The sequence below is a fragment of the Agelaius tricolor genome, unplaced genomic scaffold, assembly GCF_023055355.1.
Source record: "Agelaius tricolor isolate 1412-34295 unplaced genomic scaffold, bAgeTri1.0.p SCAF_45, whole genome shotgun sequence".
NCBI classification, from domain to species: Eukaryota; Metazoa; Chordata; class Aves; order Passeriformes; family Icteridae; genus Agelaius; species Agelaius tricolor.
This window is the reverse complement of record NW_027269305.1, coordinates 156,346-178,678: the sequence shown is the minus strand read 5'-3', so window position 1 is coordinate 178,678 and position 22,333 is coordinate 156,346. Positions and strand designations below refer to the sequence as shown.

Here is a 22,333-nt window from a genome sequence, read left to right as displayed (position 1 = left end):
CACAGGAGAGAACAGGCTGCTAGCTTGTTGGAAAGAACTTTCTGGCTGAAGGAGGAGACACCTGCCACTGTCAGCCTGGATTGCAAGAAACAGCAGAAGGGTGGCATGAGCTCCAAATGTTGAGACAAGGTCAAGTGAGACTTCTTGCATAGCAACAGGGGTAGTACCTCCTGTTGCAGTGACCCTCAAAAGAAGAAATCCTGTAAAAAGAGACTGAAAAATAGGGTTTGCATTTCAGCAGAGACACAAAATGGCATAGGGAGAGGAGAGGAGAGGAGAGGAGAGGAGAGGAGAGGAGAGGAGAGGAGAGGAGAGGAGAGGAGAGGAGAGGAGAGGAGAGGAGAGGAGAGGAGAGGAGAGGAGAGGAGAGGAGAGGAGAGGAGAGGAGAGGAGAGGAGAGGAGAGGAGAGGAGAGGAGAGGAGAGGAGAGGAGAGGAGAGGAGAGGAGAGGAGAGGAGAGGAGAGGAGAGGAGGCTTTCCAGCTCTTGATGTATTGAAGAGCTTGCTTTGACCCAGATTACCTGTTCCTCAGGCAATATACAAATTGGAATCTCTGTGGGAACTTCATGGTATCTGCATCTATCTGTAATGGACACAGCTTCAAGGGATGATTATCTGTTTCATACAAATAAGGAACCTGTATCTCCTGTAGACATCTGGTATCTGGCTTATGGACCACAGCTGACTGTCTAATATCTATGGACCAAAACTCTCTGTCTAATATCATAGGCTTATCTCTGAATTGCTGTCGTACCTGGAGAAAATATCCTCTTGGAAGAAAATACTAATCATCTAATGAACTAGTGGAGTAAATTCTTCTAATGGCTAAAAGAAATGTAACATACAAAATTAAATAAATAAATAGGATTTTTAATTTTCATGCTTGTCTTCAGTGTTATCTCAGTGAAATATTAGGTTTTTGCTTGGGACTGTAGGGATATATCTGGTCTCTTCAGTATTATTTTTGATACTCCCCAGACAATTAGCAGAGAGGCAATGCCTTAAGAGGTCTGACAAGTCTTCAAATTCACTTGTCATCAGTGTCTCCATCTCTCCATTTATATGACACAGAATTGAAACACCATGGTAATAATCTAGTTTGCTTAAATTATGTATTCCCTTCTCCCACTAAAAGAAAGAGCAGGCATCTCTTGATCCAGACTGGCAAGTAGTGGTGCAGGATTTTTTGTATTTGTCTAGTGGCTATGACACTTATTCAAGAAGATGAAGACTGAAGTTCAAGGTTTTTTCATGGACCTAGATGGGAACAATCTCTGCTTTGGTTCTGCATCTGGACTACTCTGCATCCAGGAAGGTAGGAGTTATGGGATCATGCACCAGAGACCCAAGGCTAAGCTTAGCCCTGCATGACAAATGACAAAGACCTTTCAGGTGGGAAGACACAGCCAGGAGTTTCCCAGTAACTCTCGAAATTGAATATACATTTTATATCAAACTTCTGTGAGACAGGAAAAAATGGATGAGGCCATACACATGAAAAAGAATCCCAGATCTGTTCTTTCCTCCTCTTTCTATACTCTGACATCCTTTTTTTCCCACAGCTCTCACAACCTCTGGTAGTGCTGAGATTACAAGTGGGTATCCTTATGTACTAAATAAAAGGCAGATTCCTCTTCACAGGCTGTGCCGGACAATTTGTCTTCTAAAATTTTTTCCTATTATTCAGTTGCTTAAGGCTACTATATGGACTCTCTGCTAGGAGGTTACTGAAAAATGGGCACTAGACTGCAAACAAATTTTGAATAAAGCTGAGCTATTTTACATAGCTCAGCAATAATTTGCATATTATTTCTTATCTCTGCAACCTTTTGCACAGCTTGTTTAATAAATTTTTTTCCCACTGCATTTTCCTGATTAGAATTTGCTGGGACTCTACTGACAAAGTTCATTTGCAGTATAAAACAGTGAGTTTAACAGCACACATCAGTTTCAACAAAAGCATTTTGACTGAGGTTATTTGGTTTTTGTGCTTCTAGGAAAACCTTCTAGATTTCAAAAGTAGAAGGTTCTGAGTCCAATGTTTCATCTGAGACAAAATCTTTGAGGCACCTGTCTTGGAGTGGTGGGTTCCACCCATTCTGGGAGACAGAGCACTAACAGAGGTCCCCAGACATTAGGTGTGAACAAAGATGGTTTCTACCATCAAGAAATCTGCACAGTTACCCAGAGTGTTCATACACTTTTACCAGCTGATACAGTATTCCTTGACTGTTGGCAGGAGCACAGCCAGAATTTAATGACCCTTCTACTCTGCTGCCAAGGCTGAGCCCCTCGGAGTGCCATAGTCACTGCTGCACACAGGGGTGCAATAATGATAGGCATCCCATGAGCAGCAACATTTTCTGTTTACATAGACTGCTTTCAAACTTGAAAGAATATGAGTAGGGTCAATAACATAGAGGACAGATGGCCTATAGCTAATTTGTTATAATAATCATCTGATAATAGATAATCTGGGTAATCCAATAAAGTAATCATGTCATATTAGAGGTTAATAATCGCTAAAAATCAATTAATTTCTCTAGAAAATTCATCCAATTATGGACCCCCTAGGACATAAGCATCCAGGATTTCAAAGCATTTGGACTCAATTCCTGGATAGCCACTAAGATTTACTCACTTAAATAATCCTGATTTACTTCTCTCTTGATTTCCAATTACTTTTCTTCCTCAGAGGTAGTCATAGTCACACCGGTGTATTTTAGGGTCTTCTATTTCAGGTAAATGGCACAACTTCTGTCTTTAAGAAGGACAGGAAAAGAGTACAAAAACAGGAGTGATTTGCACTCTATGAGAAGAGATTTAAATAAATCACACCTTGTTATGGATTAGACAGTGGGTGAGCCAAAAGCTTATGGGTAAGATCAGAGAGAAGGCCAACACAAACATCTGTTGTAGACCATCCCATAGAGAAAAGATGGTGGGCAAGCCTTTAAACAGTCTGAGAAAGCATCAGGATTGTGGTCACTGGCTCTCACAAGGACTTTAATCCTCCCTGATATATCTTGGAAAAGTAACTTGCAACACTTCAAGCAATTCGAGAGGTTTCTGGAGTGCTTTGAGGTCAAAAATCAATTTTTTTTGGAAGCAGATGCTGGACTGGCCAGACAGGGAAAGTGCTCTGTTGGATATTCTACTCATAAATAATGGTTTCATAACTAAGTAGAGTCTGTGGCTGCATTGACTGCAGCAACCTGAAATGGGGGTTGTAGGGTCTGAGAAAAGAGAAGACAAGTAGCAGAATAAAGACTTAGATTCTATGACATTAAAAGATATTCTAAAGAATTAGATTTCCCAAGAGAAGGCTTCAAGAAATGAGTAGATGAGATCTTGTTGCAGACAACCCTGAAGAGCAAAATTATCAAGAGGTTAACTAATATTCAGGAGCAACTTCTTCAATGATGTTTGGTCTATCATATCATTTGGAAAACCAAGAAAACTCTGCAAAAATAGCATGTATGAAAAGGAATATATTCTGACTGAGCTAAAATTGAAAAGAGAAAAAATACCCAAAAAGTCAAAATATGGATAGGCTACCAAGGAGGAATAAGAGCCATTGCTCTAACAGGCAGTGCAGGAGTTGGGGAAGCTGAGGCTGGATAAGAAGATATGGATGTGAAGAGTTTGAACAGCAAAAGGAAGACAACTGAAAATGTGACTTTACTGCTGAGTGGGGTAGCGTATAAAAAAGGTTGTGAAAAGGCTGAGCTAATCCATTCCTTGGTCTTTACTGGCAAGGCCAGCTCTCAAGATTTCTGTATCTTACTGTTTAGTGACAGAATTTGGTGAAAGAGTAGGCATAGGAACAACCAAGTTGGGCTCCACTTAATCCCTCTGGGCACACAGAAATCCATGGAACAAAGCGGTGTCTTGAGGATGCCAAGGAAGCTGGCTGATGTCACTGTAAGGGTGCTATCAGCTCTGAAAGGCAACAGAGGCAGCTCCCAGTCTCTGAGAACAAAAGCAAATATTAGTCCATATTCAAAAAGAACTAGAGGGAGGCTCAAGAAGACCACAGTCCACTCTGCATCATCCCATATCCAGGCAGGCTATGCACTAAACACTCCTGGAAGACACTTCCAAGCACATATGTTTGCAAACAACCAATAAAAATTTGCTAAGGATCTGAACAAACTAACTGCTCTCTATGACTGTTCCTGTGGAAAAGCCGAGCACAGTCCTTTTTCTTCCATCACTTTACCACATTTTTTTCCTATAGAAGCTTTGTAGTTCAGTTGTAAAGATGCAGATGGATGAGTGGTTAAAAACTGAATGGACCTTTAAAATCAAAGCTAGTGAAAAAAAATAGCCCAAGCAAGCAGTGTGTAGGAGTGATGCAGGTTGGGGTCATGACAGGGACTGATGTCATTAATTTCCATCAGTGACATAGACAATAGACTATATAAACTGAAATTAAATGCTGCCACGACACCAAACAGGGGAAGGGCAAAGCTGCTGCTCGGAGGGACTTTGGCAGATGGAAGGAATAGGCCAATAAAATACACATTAGGTCCAACAGAGTAGCAGAAGGCAAAAGCACAGGCTTTAACTCATGCCAGCTCATGAGCTGACAACCTAGAGACTGCATCTGCAGGAGAGGAACTGGATGTCCTGATGGACCAGGAACAAAGACAGTGCTGTAGCTGTGCAGTTGATGCAAGTTAACTGCACTGGCAAGAGTGTGGCCAGCAGATGATTCAAAGTGATCATGACCCTTCCACATGGCAGAATGGTGCCCTATCTGCAGGACTGTGCCAGCTTGTGGAGCCACTAGTAATAGGAATCTTTACAAACTAAAGAGAACACAGAGGAGGACTGAAAGGGTTAAGGGGCAGGAGGAAGCAAAAGGCTGAGAGCACTAGGTTTCTTCAGCCTGAGTGGTGGATCTCATAGCTGTCTTCTGCTACATAACAAGAGGGTTATAGGGAAGATGAAGCCACAGGTGCATTGCAAAATGACAATAGGCAGGTGCCCAGCTGCATCAAGAGAAATTCCAATTGGATTTGTGAGGTGGGGGGGAAGAAATTAATGGGCTGCTCAGGTGTATGGTGGAATCTTCTTTCTTCAAGATTTTCATGTACTACTGGAGAAACTGAGCGACCTGTTCAGACTTTGAATATGGTCTAGATGTGAGCAGAAGGTAGGACCAGATAGCCTTCAGAGGTGCCATCCAACCTGAATGATTCTGAAATTTTAGACAATCCAGTACAACCTGTGTATTGTATGTTTGGATGGCTTAACTATGCAAAAGGAAAAATTGTTATTTTATTCTGACCTTTTTCTAAGTGCTTATAATTTTAGGGTGTTTATAATTTATCTAGAGTGGCTCAGAAGTATTTGTTTCTATGGAATAATAAAATTGATTTACTTTTTTTCCTTGATGTAAAGAATTCAAACAAGGTGGAGCACAGGAAATGGTATTTTTACTGTGAAAGAACTTTGATACTGGACTTTCGCCTGTGAGTGAGGTTTAAATCCCTTGACATTTAGCTCAATTTCCTCTTTGCTTTACACTTGTGCAACAACATTTCCCTGAAGTCACAGACCTATTATAAGAATGAACATGTCAGTTTCTTAATTACACCCATGGAGCAGTGACATCTTGACAGTTTCTTTCTTTGTCACTGAACTTATCTTGAGATCACCTCAAGGTTACCAGTGCAGTAGCAGTGGCTGAATAGGGAAAAGTCTTGCACCATTCAGGTCCCCAGAGTTCAAAGGGTGTTGGCTGAATTGGTGACTTTAAAATTGGTGATTTCTAAATCTATTTAGGTTTCAAGGTCCTGGCTTGTTTGGTACATGTACTATTTCTTCAGATGACTGAGTCACCTGACATACTCAATGTGACTGGAAATGAAGATCCATTCAGGAGGACACACCTGGTGTTCTTTGGTCTTTTTTGCTCACCTATCATTGACTAGTGCTTGTATAATGACCAGTATGAGTTGTGCATCACTCAACTACCATTTGGGCCAGGGGTAGTTATTTGGGTATTTTTAGCAGTTGTATTTCTTAGGCTGGGGCTCCATTTCTGCTTCTAAATGAAAGTTAGGTTTGCACAGTGGATCTGTACTGCCATTTGAATTTTTTTTCCTAAATTTTTAGCGTCTACAGCTTTTTCTTACAGTTGTTATAAGTGGTAAAAGCCCAAGTGGGTGGGTGTAATAATGCAAACAAAACCAAATAACTCAGAGCTACAAAACTGAAATTCAGCAAGAGAGAGACAAAACCAAAATATGACCATATGGAAACTCTACAATGTTGAAAATGTTTGTTTCTTTAATTCTGAGAGGGAAAAGGCAAAGATTTGTAAAAAACTTTGATGAAAATCTAAAATAAGCAGCAAAGTAAATCACTGTAATAATTCTACCCACGCTTTATTCAAAAAGAACCCTTCCTGAAAATATATATGCACTTGAAAAACATGTTGTTTGTGGGAAATTTTGCAAATACCATCAAGTTACTTAAATATACTGCTGCTCTTAGGTTGAAATACATAAAACCCAGGTAATGGATTGAGCCTATACCTATACATCCAAATTTATCTCTTAAATTAGTTTGATTATCATAACACCCTAGAAGAGACTGTAAAAGCCTAGAGCATAGGAAGATCCTCTGGCATTCTTTAAAAGTGGAGCTCTTTCACCCACAAATTTAACTGACCTTCTTTCCCCTGCGTTTCAGAAACTGCAGCCACAAATGCCATCTGTATTAGCAATATAATGCACTGAATGACAGTTGGATCCTTTATCTGAGCTATTAGAACAAAGAATAAGTGATTATTAAAATTATGACTGACTTTAGGGGTCAGCAATACTTGACATTTATGTGAGACTTATTCTCAGAGAGCAGAAATAAACTCCATAGGCAAATGCCAAGTACAAGCTCACCCTCCACTGGTCATGGCTAATAACCTGCCTGTCACACCAGAGGACAAAAGGTGGCTGTACAATAGAGCAGCCAGTCACCAGAAATTTCCCAGGAAGCTTCACACAGCAGTGCTAGGCAGACTTGTGAGAAAGAGAGCTGATGTTACATTCCAGTACATATTAACAAGCTGTTGGGCCTGAAGTGCTGAATCCTGACTCCATTTGACAAACACATCTCCTGCAGAATTCAGCAGGAGCCCGGCAGGGGTGAGTCTGTGGTGCAAACAGGAGGGCTAGTCAGCAGGACAGCTATTTAAAAGTGATCACACTCCACGGCTTTGCTGTAGTCTTCCTCTTTTGCCTTCATCATTTTGGAGTTCACGAGGTCATTTCACTAATTATGGTGACAATCCGTTTATCCATAAAACATTTGTAGACTGAGATGCCCTTTTGGATACCAGGATTATGGTTACAATTGCAGAAGATTCGATGACTGCAAACAAGTTAAGAGGAAGGAAGCAGGGAGAGGAAATCAAGCAAGGGCTGAGATCCCTGTTTGTTTCTTTATTTACTTACACTAAACTATTTCTATTACACAATGGAGAAAGAAAATGATTTCCAAATATTTCCATTCTGCAGTCTGTTTTTCTACAGCTGTAATTATCTAAGGACATAGGCACAGTAACTTCTGTAAGGAGGGGTAATACTCCCTGTCAGCTGGTATAGAGTCTAATTTTCTAGCTAAACTGATTGATGCAGTAAAGGATTCTACCTCTACAAACTTTATCACAGGAAATTTACTGATGATATTTAATGATTAGATTTTTGTCTAATAACCTTCAAGCCAAAATCTCACATGTGATTTCTCAGCAGGAGAGGTAATAAAATAGACTTAACTTCCTTTCTTTTCATTTTGCTTCTGGGCTAAGACATGCTACTGTTTTCTTTAATTTTATCCTAGGATCACCCTTTGTGTTTCATCAAGGATGCCCTAGGATATCCAGCTCCCACTGGAAAAGTTTGGCAGATCAGCCTCTCCTGTCTGCAATGCTTCACTTCTAGCACTGGGCACCAATGTTCAGCTGGGACAAAATGTACATTCCACATCACATTTACCATAGTTCTACCCCAGACTTTTGCCAGAGTAAATAAGTAACATGCATCTGGCAGAATCAAAGATAAAAACAATAGTATGTTCAGGAAGTCAACCAAAAAAATCCAACCAACCAACCAAACAATCAAAAAAAAAAACATTCCTTGAGAGAATACAAATAGGAGTTAAAAGATAAATCCTGTCAGTCCCCAAAGCCTCCACATTACTAGGGCAGTTGCCTGCTACAGTAGAGGTGATAAAGCTCTCTTCTCTAGCCTGAGACTTGAAGGCCTCAAAATAAATAACAAACAGAATCAGAAAAATATGGTGTGTGGAAAGAAAAATTTTATTAATCTACCCAAAAGAAAAGTCTTGGATAGGCCACTGAAAACAGGAGCATGCAGTGTTGAGTTGGAGGAAAATGTTGTGTTTGCCCACACTAAAAATACAAACAAATCTCTAAGTCTATCCATGCCTCAGCCCCACCATGACAGGCTGGCTGAGTTTTCTGTCTCCAGCCACCAGCAGCCAGCAGTGCAAAGCTCTTTCCTGATGGCCACTGTCCTTTTTCCATCGTTGCTCCCTCATGTTCAGATAACTGTCTATTTTTGGAGGAGCAGAACTCCAGACCAAGAATTAAAATCTTTGTAAAGGGCAGCTGGTTGTTGTACGCTTCTAATACGAGACCTTTGTTCAAGCAACAAAACATTTAAATCCCTCTTGCCTCATGTGTTCTGTGTGTTGAAGAATCCCTAAATTTAAATTTAAAAATGAAAGTATGATCATTACATTAAGAGTAATTAATGTATTCTATCTCTTTATCACAAAAGTGTGCTTTCCAGGTGGTGAGGTTTTTTCAGCTAATTTAATGTCCTATTAAGAGCATTCAAAGGAAGGATTAAAATGATAGTGAAAATGGTGAAGTATCAGATTTAACACCAAAACTTTTAAATACAAAGATTTATAGTCTAAAGTTTTAAATAATTGTTCAAACTTATAAGAGGCTGTTCAAAGCTGTAATTGAAAACTTCAGGAAATATTCATTATATGACCCATAACAATCATGGTCAGACTTGTAAAAGTTATTAGAGTTGTCAGCTTGGCACATAAAAGTCAAGACAATGTCACAGATATATCTCTCACTATTGGCAAATTGAATTTAGGAATTTATAGGAATGCACTAGGAATTTGATGATTTGTTTTACCTATCTCTAGAAATGTCATTCATGTAAGTGTCAGCAGCTACTAAAATGGAAATTATTAAAGAGAGAACAGCTGCAACTGTCACCTCCTTATATCCCTCTTTCAGACCTTCAGTTTGGAAGGTCTGGCTTTCATCCTGTCTTTCCTCATTGCTTTATATAAGGCTATGTTCAAACTGGGAAAATTAGAAATCATCTCTAAGTCAAACAGTGTCTGAAATCTGTCCACAAATCGGTTCTCATTCTCCAGCCTAAACTTCATGGCCCACAGAATAACAGTATCATTCTTGCACAAGTGATCAAAAGTTAGGAGGAGTTCATCCAGGAATGGATGGTGGTAAACTACATCAGCAGCCATAATGTAGTCAAAGTGACAAGAAGACCTAGGAAAGTTCTTTTCCAGATCAATTCCCCAGGACAACTCCTTAACACAAGGCTGGTGTTTGCATTTCTGCTTTGTATTTTGGAGAATGTTGTACTGAAGGTTTCCCAGTAATTCTGGCAAATCTGTGGCAGTCACAAAGGCACCTGTGACACAGAGAAAACGAATACAATATTTGAATATACAACAACACTTGACTAAAAGCCCATTCACAAAAGCCGCTGCACAAGGAATTGGTTTTATCAGGTAACTCTCACTGAGGGCAATAAAAAAATGCAGATGCTCCCAATAACTCTTAAATATTGTGCTTAAAATAAATATTTTCTTCCTTGTAGTTCTACTCTACAGATTGCCATCTAAATGCAGCTGGTGGGGAGAAATCAGATACTTACTGTATCTTGATATCATCACATTGGTTAAAAGTACAGTGGCTGACTAGGGATTGATGAATACCCATTACTGAGTCCAAGAAGTCAGCATGAAATTTAGGCATTACCTCAGGTTCTTCCCTTCTCACACAAGAAGAAGATTTCTCAGACTACCAAAAGCTAAAGTTCTGTTAAAATGCAGAACCCACTGACCTGGATTACTCTTGAAGATGAATAGGGTGCCATGAGAGAAAACACAACAATGTCTGTAGCAGAGATCAAGTTGCTGAAGGAAAATACTGAAACACAAATAGATACGGATAGAATTGGATAGAAGGTGACCTGGCATCCAAGAGCTGTTTGGTCAAAGGAAGGGGATGCACTGGTCTTACCTACATCTGGCTCAGTCTATTTGCCACTGATACCCTGCAAAGCCACTATTTTTTTATTTTGATCCCCAGTTTAACATGGTTAATGACAACATATCTACTGGGACCTCCTTTATTGTATCAATACACTCCCAAAAAAAAACCACCAAAGCATGTTTCCAAACATGCCTTTTAGAATTTATTGTTTCTTGCTCTTGGAAACTTTCAAACAACAGTCTCTTAGAAGAACCAAGCCACATAGTTTGTCCTCCATTATTCATCTGAGAGGTGTTTCCAAGAGCTTAAGAAAAATATCACATACTCACCCAGCAAACTGGCCACTATGGAGACCAAGCCAGTTCCAGCTCCAATTTCAATCACATTTTTGTCAACCAAATTGCATTGTTTAGAATGAGTTTCCAAAAAATAACACAGAACAAGAGCCTGTAGGAGAGGAAATCCATTAACATACTGAAGAAACTAATGAACTAAATCCCTTTACTAAATATGAATTGTCATTTAAAAGCATGCAAAAAAATGGTTGTCTGTTCAAATGAGCAATATTCATTCAAGCACTGTCCCTAAAGGACCACAGCTCACCATGATCTTTATGCTCTATAGGTCACAAAATACAAAATGCCTCCATATAGGTCTGTGAATTATTACAGACAGAAGGAGCAACTACAATTAGATAATCTGTCACAACTCATGACGAGTTCTAAAATTCCGGTCACCAATTCCTGCTTATAACTGGACTTACTTCTGGTTGAGAGAAAATATGTCCTTCACAAAAAACATCTAGATATAAAGACTGCTTCTGAGAGAAAATAGCCAAGAAACCTTGCTAAGTTCTTACAATAATCAATTATTTCTGGCAATAATTAATTATTGTTAGGGTTCAAAAGGGACAAATAGATTTACCCCCTTTTCTTTTGGCTTTGTTTGCAGTTTCTATTTGCTTATCTTGTTAGACTTAGCAAACTTCCATAGCAACTACAGCCATAAAGAGCATCTACAACAGACTCCTTACACATGTATATGTAAAGTGATTAACTGATCAGTTAAAGTGATTAAAAAAATCTTCAGCTTTTCTGCCCGATCACACATTGACCAGTGCATTTTAGTTCACTGGTGAAATAGAAATTGCTAATTTTATTTCTCTCATATTTACTTCCATATCTTTCTGAGACTTTGATAGCTATATAATCTCCATTGACAAATAAGATGATTGCTATATCCTCTCACAATACAGATGACCATTTGGAAAGGCAATCATTAGCAGCCTGCTCTGACACAGCAAAATTAGTTTTGCTTTTAAGCAATTATGAATGAGAAGGACAGGAGCAGGAGGACTGCTGACCCAGTGTCAACATGCTAGAAAGTAAAACAAAGGGGGTTTTTTTCTACCTTTTAATTCAGAGCACAGAAGAGAAGGTAATCCAAACTTACATATATTGTTTAATCAACAGCACTGATATAGAAATCAGTCTGTGAGAACCAGGAATAATAAAAGTCAGGTTCCTAAAGGCTGGGTCTGATATTTGACATTATGTTGACATTATATTTGACCTTACATTAGGATTTCCTCCTAGTTACATTAATTCCTATAATTCCTTCCCTCAGGGTTTTGCCATATTCTATTGTAGAAACTGACTGGCATAATCAAAGTTTCTGAAGGTTAAATCAGGGAAACTTTGAAATCCGCATTCCTTTCCATGAAACATGCAGAAACTTTACTTTCCTTAAAGTTTCTGCACTCTTGAAAAATTTGGCTGCCATTTTTCAGATTTCAAGTACAGATAGATGGAAGTAGAAGGGAGGATATCAAGAGACAGAGATCAAAGGGTTGTCTTCCTTCTACAACAAAACTGGCTAAGCCATTCCAGGAAAAAAATATGTTTTCCAGTAAAGTCCATGATTTTGTGCGAATAATTGGTAGTCAGCCAAACTTTCCATGAAGACATACACAGAGGTCACCAAAACATATAGTACAGATGACTGGTCCAGGTCTCCTAAAACCAGGAATATCATTTGGACTTCAAAGCAGAAGAGTAGGACAATTATCCTCAGCTGAACTATGGTCATACTTCTAAAAAACAGTATGACCCTAGGTGAGGCTGTTGGGAAAGAAATGGAGCATCCTGGGTCTCTCCTTTAGGGACACAAATTTCATCATGCATCGTGGCACCTCCCTAGAGATTTCTTTCAGTCTTAATTACTTCAAAACAGTAAGTTTGCTGCATTGTACATATTCAAAACTTGAGGAAGAATACTTGTATGGTGAATGTGTTGATGGTTCTTATATCAAGAGCCAAGGACAATGGTTCTCTCCAACTAGATTTCCAGCTGTTTAAGAAACTGAAAGCTCCAGCTGAACATTTTCCCATGTCTATGTATTAACAAGGTAAATTTGTTCCTTACATGAGTAGGTTGAACAGCTTCTATGAGTGATAACACCTTGTGAACTTGCATCACAGTTGTTTCTGCAACCTGGATCTGCCTGCTACACAGCCATCTGTATTTATAAAATGTACAGAAATGCAATCATCATAAAACTGCCATATTTCTTTCAAAATATGCTTGTAATTGGCTAATAGGATTAAAAGCTACTGGCAAGCAAGGAGGGGACACAGGATCATCCACCTTGGGCGATTATGGCATGCACAAGAAATACCAAGTAAGCTTTGGGAAACATAAATCCACAAAAAAAAAAAAAAACAGGCTAAATTCAGGTTTGGGATTTGCAGAACAGAGACAGAGAAACACAGAATTATTTCCTTGGGTTTATAACATATAAAAAAGTGTATTTATTATACAAAACAAATCTTAAAATGTTAGATGGCTCCAAAAATGAAAAATAACTATACTACAAAAATATTGTACCGATGGCCAGACGACTGCCCCGTAGCAATCAGTGGCTTCTGTAATTCTTATCTCATGGCCAGCAAAGTGAAAGCCTTCCCAGGTCTTATAAGCTTGGTCAGGAAAAAAACGCCTCTCCATGATTTCTGCAACTATCTGTTCATCTTCTTTTTCCCCTGGAAGCAAAAGTATAAAAGGTCAGAGAGGCTGAGAGGACTGATAATAAAACTATCAATTCATATTGAAAAGCTGATTTGGAAGCAAGAATATAAATTACATCCATGAATAAAATACATTTCATCATTAATGGTTAGCATGGTACACAGCTATTCTCCTGAATTCTAATTGAAATTTTCAGTGTGTGACTAAATAACTTCTTTCATGTCTCACTGAAGTAGCCAAGTTCGTACAAAGTAAAGAAGGGGAATGTTAGCATACATTGTTTTCCATTTCAGCAACCCAAAGGAAATTTTTAAACTTTTTTCCTTCAAGAACAGCTGCCCTAGTAAAGACACTCACAGCCTTATGCACCTGGATTTTTCATTATTCTCCATATCCTTTTATTGTTCACTTTCCCCATATTCTGGTTCTTTCTGACAGTAAACAAAAGGAGCCAGAATATCATTTATAAGTCTGTCACAAAACTTGTGAAACAGATCCTAGCAACACAAATTATGACAGACAGGAGTGAAAGCACTCATGTTGTCAGGAAAGCTTATCCACCCACCCCAACAGCGCCCTGTCAGAGGGATTCTTTCCAGCTGGCTTGGTATCCTGAATGCCATCCCTGTTGCTAAGCAAAGAATATTTATGATAGCTAACAAAATCCTGGATAACTGTTCTAACAGAAGAGGATTCATTCCTTTTTAGAGGAATACCAAGATAGTTTCAGTTTTGCCATCATCACACAAAACTGCACCACAATGTCAGAAAACAATATGTAAGTGAAACTGTCTAGAGCATTTTCTTAGCAAAGTCTAGATTCCTTCCAAGTTTTCATGGGAATTTTGCTTTCATAGCCAACAATAGTCTGTTAGCAAACCAGTGAAAGAAAAACATGCTTACAAGCTACACCTAGAAAGCATGCTAGAGATTTAGATAACTCAGTTACCACCTTGTCCAAAGCAGAGTTTCTGTATCAAGCCTGCAGCTCCCATCAAAATCACAGATATTAACTTTGGGATCTGCTGGCTCTGGAAAATGAAACCATTTATGCTTTCATCAACATAAAATACTTTGCTGTACTGAAGATTCTTTACATTTTCTTCCCCCTTGAATCATTGTGGTCACAAAGAACATAAAGACCCCAAGTGTTGTCATTTATATTGCCATATGCCTCAGTATTTTTATTATTATTATTATGGACAAAGTCTCGCTTTCCTTGTTCCAAGGAATAAAAGCAGGAGTGAACAAAGAAAAAGATTATACCACACAAAAATACATCATGAAGTTGCTCAAACTTATTAGCCAGTGCTTTAAGCTTGTAACTCAAATTTCAGCATCACAGGAGAATAGAGAATAGCATCAAACAAGGAAGAAAAACAAAAAATATTTGAATTTATGTTGACATTAAGGCACAAAAACCAAATAAAAGCTGACTAACCAACCACATTAGTCATAGAATCTATTGCAGGGGGGAAGAACCCTAATCACAGGATACAGCAAAATTAAAAACAATATCATGTATATACTGCTGGGAAAAAAGTTTTCATAAATTTGATTAATATAAATAAAATAAAATGCCCAACATTGAAACTATGGTATTTTAAGATGTTGGAAAACAAGCAGTATGTGTCAGCCTCTTCAAGCCTCTGATGTTAATCTGGGAGAAAACACATGCATCACTGTGCCTGTAATCAGGGAGCTCTTGACAAACATGAGCTAAGTGCCAGGGAAATGCTGCTTCAGGGCAAAATTAATCTTTCTCTTATAAAAGAAATAATAAAAAGCTGTCTTATTACACATATCATAAGTGTATTTAATAGATCATCCTGTTTCCAAGCACACCAGATATCGCCTGCTTTTCATCTTCTCCCATTGCTTAGAGCAGTCTGATCTTGTTCTGTGATCATTACTAGCTGTGAAGTAAAAGCTATCCTTTCTATTACCTTTCAATTACAACCATTTTTCTTGATTTTCCTCCCTTGACATCTGTTTTGGATCCAATTTTGTTGAGAAGCTGGTAACTTATTAGGTCTTAACTTATAAAGCTCCTACAAGAAGATCTATAAAACTTTAGCAGAGTTACAGCTGCCCCTCTAGCACTCAATAAACATTTCCCACCTATTCCCTGCAGGATCAGCAAACTTTCTACTCCAGGTTTGCATAGCATCTACACTAACAGAGTTTGTAAGTCACTGCTCTCTTCCTGAGCATTGTCTGTACCCCTGAAAGAAGAATCCTAAATCTGCTGGTCAATAACACCTCTTGAATTTTTGCCCATCTTATCCTTTTGGTAATCTTCCAGGTGGCTTATCTGGAGAACCTTACACTTTTTTTTTTTTCAATTTCTCTTTAAGAAAACTCTACTATTTTGGAGAATCAAAAATAATATTAGTTTCATCAGAGTTATCATGTTAGACAAGGCCCAAAGGAGAAAATTTATCAGAACCAGGACATTAATGATCCTGACAAAGAATGCTGACAAATAAGGAGTGCAGAGTTTTAGTCAGATTCACTTATTTTGTACAAGTTTCCCTTTGAACAGCAAGAAACACTCCTCTGCTGCTTCTTATCTTTCAGAACAACTTCTTGTGGGAGTGCACAAAAGGAAATAAGTTATTTTTTCTGTAACTGCCCTCAAAGCACTGAGAATAGAAAAATAAAGAACTAGTGGGAAATGTTTCAAGTGACATAAAAATTGTTGTAAGAGTAAGGAAAATCCAAGTGATATGAACTCTTTTAATATCTGAAAACATTAAGAAAACTACTTTGATCAAACTAGTTCCTTGATAACAGGTGTAAAAAGCTGAAAGGGAGTTATTCTTCTGGAAGTGTTTACCTCTATGTTAGTGAATATTCTCTTGTTCAGAAAAAAAAAAAAAAAGCCTTGAACTTATGAGTCAATAAATGGACTCTAATGACATTTAAATAAAAAAAGAGATTACTCATCAGTAGAATAGGGTAGGATAAGAGAAGAGGAGGCTTGACTGACCTGGCTATCAATTCTTGTAAGGATGGAAGTGCATATTGGGCATTTCCAGCAATACTACTGGAGCACAGATACTGAACCATCAGAACTGAAAAGTCTGCCAGGATTGGCTCCTCCCTTCTTCACAGAACCAAAAGAAGAGAAACACACAGGTTGTGTTTGACAAGATAGGCTTGTTTCACCCCTCTTCTTTGATGTGAAGAAGTGTGGAAGTGGTATACACACAGAACTATTTTGTTCAGCCTATTCATCTGTTTGCATGAGCAAACACAGAGACCACTGGAGTTTCTAGTGCCAGAACCTTATTTACAGTAAAATGAGGCAGTTTGATCCAGTCAAGGTAACATACAGAAATTGAGATCATTTTTCTTAGTGAAATATAGTGAACTCCTTTGTCTTGAACTTGTGTACAAAAAGTTACCTCTACAGGTGCCTCAAATCCTTCAATAATACCTTTAAGTCTCTTAAGACTTTTTGCCTGATAGGTTAATTATTTACAGTGTTCTTTGGAATATTTTAGATAAAGCAATGCTTATTATGTAAGTCTAACATCTTTGGAGCAGGTTCCATGAGCTCCCTTGATTTTACATTAATATCAGGACTGAGGGAAAACCTCATGTACTGTTGACACATCTTGCACTGAATCAACTACTTCAAATAGCCTAAACATCATTCTAAAGGCAAAGCAACTGAAATGCAAACAAAGCTTTCCAAACAGACGTACTAATCATGTGGAAAACTGGAGTTGTGAAGTCAGAGGCAGGTTAGTTAGAGAAATGTGTGTCAAGATGCAAAATCCTGTGTAGGAACCAGAGGATTTTGCTGACACATTCACATGTCATGTTAAACAAATGTTAAAATGCTATGTATTAGAACAAAAACCTAAAGAAACAAAATTATGTCAGTTCTGCAAAGAGAAAGCTTAAGCCCTTCAAGCAGGGAAGGGAAGATAGAAAGAAAGTAACAGGAAACAGACCAGGTCAGAACGGAAAAAATTGCAAACTGCAGCATCTTTTTTTCTATAAAATTAGGGCAATCTTTACGTGCTCAATTTTGCTTAGAATTAGTAGAAATATTACCTGTTTAGAAACAAGATACATGATCAGCTATTTACACCACCTGTCACATAAAATCTAGATATCTGAACTAAAACATAGCTAAAAAAGTAAAGGACCTTTCCACAATGAAAGCTGTGAGGAATATACTAGCACTCAATATCTCCATTTTCAGACTCATTCACAAAAACACACAGAGTAACAAAACATACTCCAAGTACTTTGCTAGTGGATTAGAAGAATTGATTTCTGATTCATTCAGAAAAAAAATATTTTCACCCATTGATTCATGGGAGCAGGGAAGAAAAAAATATATTAGTCTCTTTTGAGTGTTGGCCTGACTCTGCTTAATCTCAGGAGGTCAAATGGTGTCACAGCCCAATGTCATAAGGAAATAAGATCCAGTCATCTGCTTCTCGCCTGCTTTGATGGATTTTCTCCAACTGGCAAAAGGAATGAAATCCAAGACTTTAGCATGAATTTGCCCTGACAAAGTTCACCCCTACAGCAACATGTTCTCCCATCTTCAGAAGGAGAATACTTTCACCTGTAGAGTTTAGATTTAAAGTTTACCATTTAGACTTGTCCTTACAAATATTTTAATACCATGCATCAACAGCTGTGAAGATGTTTCCTCTATGACTTCTCAGCAATTGAGAAGTCAGTCCTCTGGAAAGGAGTACTACTTGTGCTGATATTACTGATTGAGTGACGCTGGAGAGTTTCCAAGAGATTCCAAAAATTCATAACATCCAGGACTCTTCAGATCACCCCCCACTCTGGACACACAGGAGTGGAGTCATCCAAACTAAATATTTAAAGATGTATTTTATTTATATAATGAGGAAATAATATATATCATACATATTGTTTATATTAAAAAATATATTGTCACTATCTATATATCCCAAAGTCAAGAGGATACCTGCAAAAAGATCAGTAAGGGAACAAATCTGCAACTCTACTGTGACTGTAAAAGATGACTGGAGAAGAGTTACATTACTCCACTGACAGAAATCATCCAAAGGTATACCAATAAATCCATGTGGATATTTCCAATGGCTCACACCAAATTTATCCTAAAACTACATAAAGGGCACAATAGTAAGGGACTTCGGAGTCTCAGAAGTTTTACTGAGCTACTGTCAGGTCAGGATCAGAGCCCTAGTCCTACAGGCACTACAGATGGCTCCATGGAAACATACACAATCCTGAATCACAACATAGTCCCTAAATTTCAGGCAGCATCACTTTAGTATCTTTATTTCATTCCACTTATTTCTATTTTATTCCATTTCAGCCTAAGGGCTTTAACAGGAAGGTGCTAGGGGGGAAAGTTAATCATGCTCTTGACTTCACAGAAGTCAGATGTACCTACACCTTTCTAAGAATATAAAGCAAAGTTCCTTTCCAGCATGTCTAAACTGCACAGTTAAATTTTCCTTACTTTATCCCTACCTACAAAAAGTGATATCATCACATAAGTGTAGGCATTCCACTACATTCATTACAAGCCCTGTCTGCTGAAGTGATGGCAGTGAGGGTGTATTGTATCGATTAATCTGAGATACCATGTCAGGGTAACAAAATGCTTGAAACTTTATACTTTGAAATGCAGAAATACAAAACTGCCACCCACAGGCAGGCTCTTCTCAGCCAAAAGACAAGATGCACTTAGCCCAGAGCATGAGGACACAAGAACAAGAGAAGGGTTTGCTCACAGTATCCAGCCAATGTATTTACCCAGGTTTGAGAATCCAGGACACCAGGATTGCAAGAATCATGCTAGAAGGATAAAAGCAAGGAAAAGTCCAACTACAAATCAGGCACTCAGTTTCAAATTTACAACACTGATATCCCAGCCCTATCCAAGTCAAAGGTCATCTAAAAACCATTAAATGGCTGAAAATAGAAGTACTGTAGTCATTTTATCTCATGAACACATAATGAATTCAAGTTTGCCAAGTACTTTCCTTGTTACTTCATCATGTTTGTCTGTCATTGAAAACATCTCCAAGTCTAGGCTCAGAAGCTATTTACTTTCTAAAAATAACTAAATTATGTCCCTTTGACTGCAAAGCAGACTCTGTTATTAAATTAGATGGTCTAATATACATTATAAAAGGCAGCTAACTTCCTGACAGATAGGAAGTGACCTTAAAAACACTGTGAGTATTTGGCTACCAATAATTCTTGATTTCTAAAATATTCCTTTGCATAAAGTACCTGAACACCAACCCATGCAGTCATACCACTTTTCTTATGTGGAAGTTGAGATATATTATTTATTGTCAAAATGCAGGTACTGCAAAGACTAAAGAAATGAAAATAGGAAAGATGGGCACATGGCTGAGAGGGAAGAATAAGTTACTGATTTACCCACAAAGATCATATATACTTTGATTATTTGAGTGTTGCCTCCAACTTCTGTTCTGTCCATATACAAGAAGTTTTCATTTGAGTTTAGCAATGTCTTAAGCTGAAATAGCATGTCTACTTATTGAGGGGAGAGAAAGATAACAGGGAAGTGTTAAATTAATAAGATGAGCCAGCAGGAAAGCAGGATTGCAAGAATCATGCTAGAAGGATAAAAGCAAGGAAAAGTCCAACTACAAATCAGGCACTCAGTGGTGAAGAGGCAGACTTGGGGTCCATACTCAGGCCACAGTTTTTCACATTTTATAACAAAGTCTTTGAAGTCAGTGAAAAAGCGTCAGTGCAGAAGAGAATGAGAAAGAAGTATCTCTACAAGTAACCCAGGAAATATGAATGAGGTGCTACATCACTACCTCCTCCCAGCTGAATTATCTTAAATTGTAAATTAGAGGGTTAGGATGCTTTTCACTTGGCTCCATTCCAAGTATGTCCCTTTTAAGGCACCGCTCTGGACTCCACCAAGATGCTTGAAATGATGGCAAGAATTGCCATCAATTAGGACATCTGTCAGGCAGGGCAAGTAGAAGGAGTGTGTCCCTTCTAAAATGTCAGGATTTACGAGAAGGTTACTAGGTCAGCATTTTCTCAGATATTTATGGATTAAAAACTGAGCCATGGCCGAGTGAAGTGAGACGTTGGACTGTCAAGGACAAGCACACCTGGCAAACTTGTTCTTTCGTCTCAGAGATAAAATTATTCTGGGTGAATTTACATAATGCAGCTAGGGTAAAGTAATTTAGTTTCCCAAGAAATTAAGACAGGAGTGGTAGCATCTGGTCTCAGAAACATTTAGCCAAGGAGAGTTAAAGCTAATACGAGAAATTATGGGAGGAAAGAGAGACAAAAATGCAGGTGTGGAGAACTGATTGTTTAAAGCCACAAAAGGAATGATCAGGTGAGGACTGACCTGTAAACTGAGAACTAGTAGCAAGGGGAATCATGAACAAAAATAAGTTTTAAACTGGAAAATGTATGATGAGTAAATTAATAAGCAAAGGGAAAGGCACCAAATATAAAGAGCTGAGACTGTGAGGGTGGTGCAACACTAGAAGAGGTTGCCCAGAGAATTTATGGATGCTCCATCCCTGGGAATATTCAAGGCCAGATTGGATGGAGCTTTGAGCAACCTGGTCTAGTGGAAAGTGTGCCTGCCCATGGCAGGGGTTTAGAACTAGATGGTCTTTAAGGTCCTTTCCAATCCAAACCATTTTCTGAGTCTATGATCCTATGACTGAAACTTGCAAAGAAACTGAACTGGAATAAGAATCCTGAGAAATAGATATTGCGACTGGGCAGGTGAAATAATGAAATAGGAATGGGGAAAGCAGTAGAGAAAAAGGATGAGAACAAGGAAGGCAGAGGCTCAAAGAAATCGAGCAGGCAAATCTCCATGCATCTGATTCAGCACTCTTACAGCTCCAGAACCTGGCACAGAATTTAAGATGGCAAAGCCTGTAAAGATATCCAATTCATGTCTCCTCATTCTCTTAGATTAATGTTTATAGACATGGAAGAGAACTACCTGGCTTTACACAGACCAGAACTCAGCTGGGATTTTACACAAAAATATTATGAAAAATAAAACAATTTTTCAAATGTCCTCCTTTTGTACTCAGCTGTAGAACATAACTAGACCCCATCGCAAAACATATGCATTTGTCCTAATACCTTGTCTACTCCTGGTAACCACTAAAAAAAATAGGGACAATTTATGAAGCTTTAGAATACTCAGAGATGGGCAGCCATGAAAGTACTTGAGAGAAAACACTGCCAAGAGTCCCTGAAGGTATTTGAAGGTAGGTTCTGAGGCTGTCTAGACAGAAATCAGGCTTGTAATAACCAATTCTCCTAACTGACAGCCTGTAAACAAACCTGTCTGAAAAGCTTGATCATAGTATAGCTTCATTCCTTGGAGCGAGGCAAGTAACTGGAGGACAGATGCCAGGCACCAGCAGGAAGCTGCCAGGACAAGAGCATGCAGGTATAACACACTTGAAATACCTCGTGCATTGCTAGCATACTACAACAGTGCTATCTGTTGCATTTTCTGTACCAATGCCATAAACAAAAGTTCTTCAGAAAATTCTAAATTAGAAGATAGCTCATTGTCAGCAAGACACTTTGTTCCTTATACTTAATAATATTCTTAAGTGCAACAAGGAAACATAGTGAAATAAGAAACATTTTACCGTCTTGTCTTTTGAATTCTCTGACCCCTTGATTTTGTTGATGATTATGCTGTGATGATGTCAAATCCATACTACGCCACAAACCCTAGGACAGAGAAACACAAGTCTGTCTCAATAAAATTACTTTATCTCTTCTTTGACACATAAGCTTCATTTTAAAAAGCAAATTACGTGTATTATGCTACAATTTACTTCTATTGATAGTAAAGACATGAAGACACATAAGTATCAATATTCAAGGCATAAAAGTACAAGACAGCAAACTAGTTCAACTGTTGTATTCTCACAAAGGAAAAAGAACAGATTAAAAAAAAAACCCAAACCATAGTTTTGATTA

The 22,333-nt window shown here is 38.3% G+C and overlaps 1 protein-coding gene across 1 annotated transcript; it reads right to left on the bottom strand.

The window, feature by feature from the left end:
- Nucleotides 1–8,306: 8,306 nt before the first annotated feature.
- Nucleotides 8,307–22,077, bottom strand: LOC139604174 (protein-lysine methyltransferase METTL21E-like). Its single transcript, XM_071455216.1, has 4 exons — nucleotides 21,997–22,077; nucleotides 13,187–13,341; nucleotides 10,630–10,747; nucleotides 8,307–9,713 (listed from the first exon to the last, which is right to left on the bottom strand). Exons 1-4 carry the CDS (start codon nucleotides 22,064–22,066, stop codon nucleotides 9,289–9,291), a joined length of 768 nt encoding a protein of 255 aa, XP_071311317.1. The 5' UTR covers nucleotides 22,067–22,077; the 3' UTR covers nucleotides 8,307–9,288.
- Nucleotides 22,078–22,333: the final 256 nt, after the last annotated feature.